Source organism: Sapajus apella, unplaced genomic scaffold (genome assembly GCF_009761245.1).
Source record: "Sapajus apella isolate SASKATOON/1434 unplaced genomic scaffold, GSC_monkey_1.0 scaffold6, whole genome shotgun sequence".
NCBI classification, from domain to species: Eukaryota; Metazoa; Chordata; class Mammalia; order Primates; family Cebidae; genus Sapajus; species Sapajus apella.
The window spans coordinates 33,482,559-33,486,387 of NW_022436946.1; the positions used below are offsets into that span (position 1 = coordinate 33,482,559).

Genomic DNA, 3,829 nt, shown 5'->3' on the forward strand with positions numbered 1-3,829 from the left:
ATGGGAAGCAATAAGCAAGGCAGAAGGGGCTGCTATTAGAAACAACTTGAGGCACACGCAGATGCAACCAAACCTTAATCCAAGGTGTATTCATTTCATATTGCTTCTGTAACAAATTACAACAAATTTAATAGCTTAAAAATACACAAATTTATCAGCTTAAAAATACACAAATTTAACTTATAGTGCTGGAGATTATAGGTAATAACCTCAAGGTGTTGCATTCCTTTGGAGGCTCTAGGGTAGAATCTATTTCCTTACGTTTCAAGCTTCTAGAGGCTACTTTTATTCCTAGGATCCTGGCTCCTTCCTCCATCTTCAAAGCCAGCAACATAGCAATTTCCCCTTCCTTGCTCTCCCTCCTATTTTCCACCATTTCTTCCCTCTTTCTGTGCTTTTGTCCTTACATCTTCTCTGACTGACCCTCCTGCCTCCTTCTTAAAAGAAATATTGTAATTCCATTGGGCCCACCTGTATAATCCAGAATCATCTTCCCATCTCCAAATCTTTAACTGAATCATATCTGTGAAGTCTTTTTAGCCACATAACTAAGACAGGCACATCTTTGAGGGCCATCAGCCTATTACCACACACGGCAAATTAAGTAGAAAATAATGTTTGCCTCTTTTACACTGAGTCAACCAGCTGCATGTTGCTCTTTGCAAGTTTGTTTTCTACTTCAAGGCCATATTGGTTGTCCATTTTAATTAGCCTTTCCTCACAAAATGGTGGTATGTGGTGCCCCCAGCTGATACTTCTCTGAGGCCTTGTAACTCTCTAAGATTATACAAGTTTAACTCACAAGTCAACAAAGTGGAACACTTCAACCAGAGACATTGACCTCCCTCTCTAATAAACTTTTAGCTGATTGCTAAAGACAGATGCTTCAATAGAGCCAAACATTCCTATCTTACTTAACTAAATATGATAATAAATTAAGTTTATGGAGCTGGAAATAGTTATAATTTCTTTTTTCTTGCAGTGAGGAGGCACGGAACAACATTTAGCAAACTGATCTTGGCTTAATTCCTACCGATATTATGCAGCACAAACTCTTATTTGATGGAGACTATAAATCAAGAATTAGCAATGAATAATACGCTTCGCTTTAGCGGTAAGAGGCTGCTGAGTAGCTTCTCCCCCCACCCCCCAGTAATGGTAAAGGCTAGGCTTGATATTTTTATGTCACTTTTAATAAGAAAGGGGGAAACACTTTGCTATTCATCTTAAAGAGAAGCTTTTTGCTTCTAGTTACATGGAGTAACACCGAATAGATTTACCTTCCTGCCTCAAAAAAGTGAAGACCAAAAAAGCATTTGTTTTCAGACACTGGAGAGCAGGCACTGTTAGGGCTGTGATGCTACGACTGCTCCTACATGCTGGGGGCAGTCTCCAGTTTCATCTCAATGTGGGTTGTCACAGCTTCCAATCTAAGGACGATCTACATTTACTTACGTAGGTAAAATTACTGTTGCTACGGGTAAATTCACAGAAGTAAAACCCAGAGAATCCGGTTGGCTGGCTGGGAGAGGCGGAACCAATTCCAGGCTCAGCAAGGTCTCGCGATACCGTGAGATCCGCAGGCCTGACGACACCGCCGCAGAGACTTCCCTGAGACCCGAGGGTGGGCGGTGCGAGCGGCTGTTACCTCGGAGCTCTGCTTTTCTGGGGAAAACGGGCGTTGACCTGCGGTCGGTCCGACTGTAACCAACATGAGCGGCCTGGATGGGGTCGAGAAGACCCCTCCCCTTCAAACGCACAGCATCACTTTTTCTGACGACGTCCCGGGCGACCCGGACGCACGCCAGTGCCTGAGGCTCCGCGACCAAAGCGAGGCGACACAGGTGATGGCGGAGCCGGGTGAGGGAGGCTCAGAGACCGTCGCGCTCCCGCCCTCGCAGGCTTCAGAGGAAGGGTGCGTACCCCAGGATCCCGCGGGCCGTGGCGGTACTCCCCAGATCCGAGTTGTTGGGGGTCGCGGTCATGTGGCGATCACAGCCGGGCATGAAGAGGGCCAGCCTCCTGCCGAGGGCCTGGCAGCCGCTTCAGTGGTGGTGGCAGCGGACCACAGCCTGAGAAAGGGCGTTCAGGGTGGAGAGAAGGCCCTAGAAATCTGTGACGCCGAGAGGTCCGCGTCTGAGCTGACGGCGGGGGCGGAGGCGGAGGAGGCGAAGGGAGGAAAGTGCGCCACCGTCTCAGCAGCCGTGGCTGTGGAGCAGGGGGCTGAGGTGGTGGTGAAGGAAGGCCTGGCGGAGGAGGAGGTAGTGGAGGAGCAGATGGAGGTCGAGGAGCAGCCGCCAGAAGGTGAAGAAATAGAAGTGGCGGAGGAAGAGGCGAGGGAGGAGGAAGGGCCGTGGCCTCTGCATGAGGCTCTCCGCATGGACCCTCTGGAAGCCATCCAGCAGGAACTGGACACTGTGAATGCTCAGGCCGATAGGGCCTTCCAACAACTAGAGCACAAATTTGGGCGCATGCGTCGACACTACCTGGAGCGGAGGAACTACATCATTCAGAATATTCCGGGCTTCTGGATGACAGCTTTTCGAAACCACCCCCAGTTGTCCGCCATGATCAGGGGCCAAGATGCAGATATGTTAAGGTACATAACCAATTTAGAGGTGAAGGAACTCAGACACCCTAGAACTGGCTGCAAGTTCAAGTTCTTCTTTAGAAGAAACCCCTACTTCAGAAACAAGCTGATTGTCAAGGAATATGAGGTAAGATCTTCCGGCCGAGTGGTGTCTCTTTCCACTCCAATTATATGGCGCAGGGGGCATGAACCCCAGTCCTTCATCCGCAGAAACCAAGACCTCATCTGCAGCTTCTTCACCTGGTTCTCAGACCACAGCCTTCCAGAGTCCGACAAAATTGCTGAAATTATTAAAGAAGATCTGTGGCCAAATCCACTGCAATACTACTTGTTGCGTGAAGGAGTCCGTAGAGCCAGACGTCGCCCACTGAGGGAGCCAGTAGAGATCCCCAGGCCCTTTGGGTTCCAGTCGGGTTAACATTTGCCCTTGGGAATACTTCTGCACAAGGTCTCCTACCACCACCTGCTGGACCTGTGCTTGGGCAACAGAAATGGGTATGCCTTCTACTGTGTTTTGTTTTTGCTGACTTTTCTGCACCCTCTTTCCTTTGGATATTCACTTCTCTCAACCTCAAGATTGAGACGGTGGTGGGTATGCTTCTCCACTTCCATATGACTTCCATGCTGTTCTGGAATATCACATGCTACGATGCCATCCTTCACACTACTAAGCCAAGCAAACGATACTGTAGATGGTACTGCCTTTATCTGTACTGCTTGGACCCTGTTTATTCCCAGGGTCTCTGAACTAGTTGCTATCACCTGGATTTCTAGCTTTGTCTGGGAGCCTATTCTATCTACTTAGCTCTGCATCGGGCAGTATGGGCACATGGCCTGTGGACAGTTACTGGACGTTAATGAACTCAGAGGAGAAAAGCAGTGGAACCACTTGTTCTGTGTGATTTATGTTGATTGATTCATTGTTCTTCCTTCACCTCTAATCACTTTCTGTTGCTACCTGCCCTACTTTGGCTGCTGCCAAGGTCCCTCTCTCCCTCTTCCTCTTTTCTCCTATTTCTCTCTTTCTTTTTTCTTTTTTTCAGACGGAGTCTTGCTATGTTGCCCAGGCTGGATCTTGGCTCACTGCAAACTCCGCCTCCGGGTTCAAGTGATTCTCCTGCCTCAACCTCCCGAGTAGCTGGGACTACAGGCATGTGCCACCATACCTGGCTAATTTTTGTATTTTTACTAGAGACGGGTTTTCACCATGCTGGCCAGACTGGTCTCAAACTCCTGACC

The 3,829-nt window shown here is 48.7% G+C and overlaps 1 protein-coding gene across 1 annotated transcript; it reads left to right on the forward strand.

The window, feature by feature from the left end:
* The first annotated feature begins 868 nt into the window (after nucleotides 1–868).
* Nucleotides 869–3,457, forward strand: TSPYL1 (TSPY like 1). Its single transcript, XM_032274385.1, has one exon. The coding sequence runs from the start codon at nucleotides 1,713–1,715 to the stop codon at nucleotides 3,006–3,008; it is 1,296 nt and encodes a 431-aa protein (XP_032130276.1). The 5' UTR covers nucleotides 869–1,712; the 3' UTR covers nucleotides 3,009–3,457.
* The last annotated feature ends 372 nt before the right edge of the window (nucleotides 3,458–3,829 follow it).

Bases quoted from the DNA above. Each gene is read 5' to 3' on its own strand.
- TSPYL1 (XM_032274385.1), top strand. From the start codon at position 1,713: ATGAGCGGCCTGGATGGGGTCGAGAAGACCCCTCCCCTTCAAACGCAC.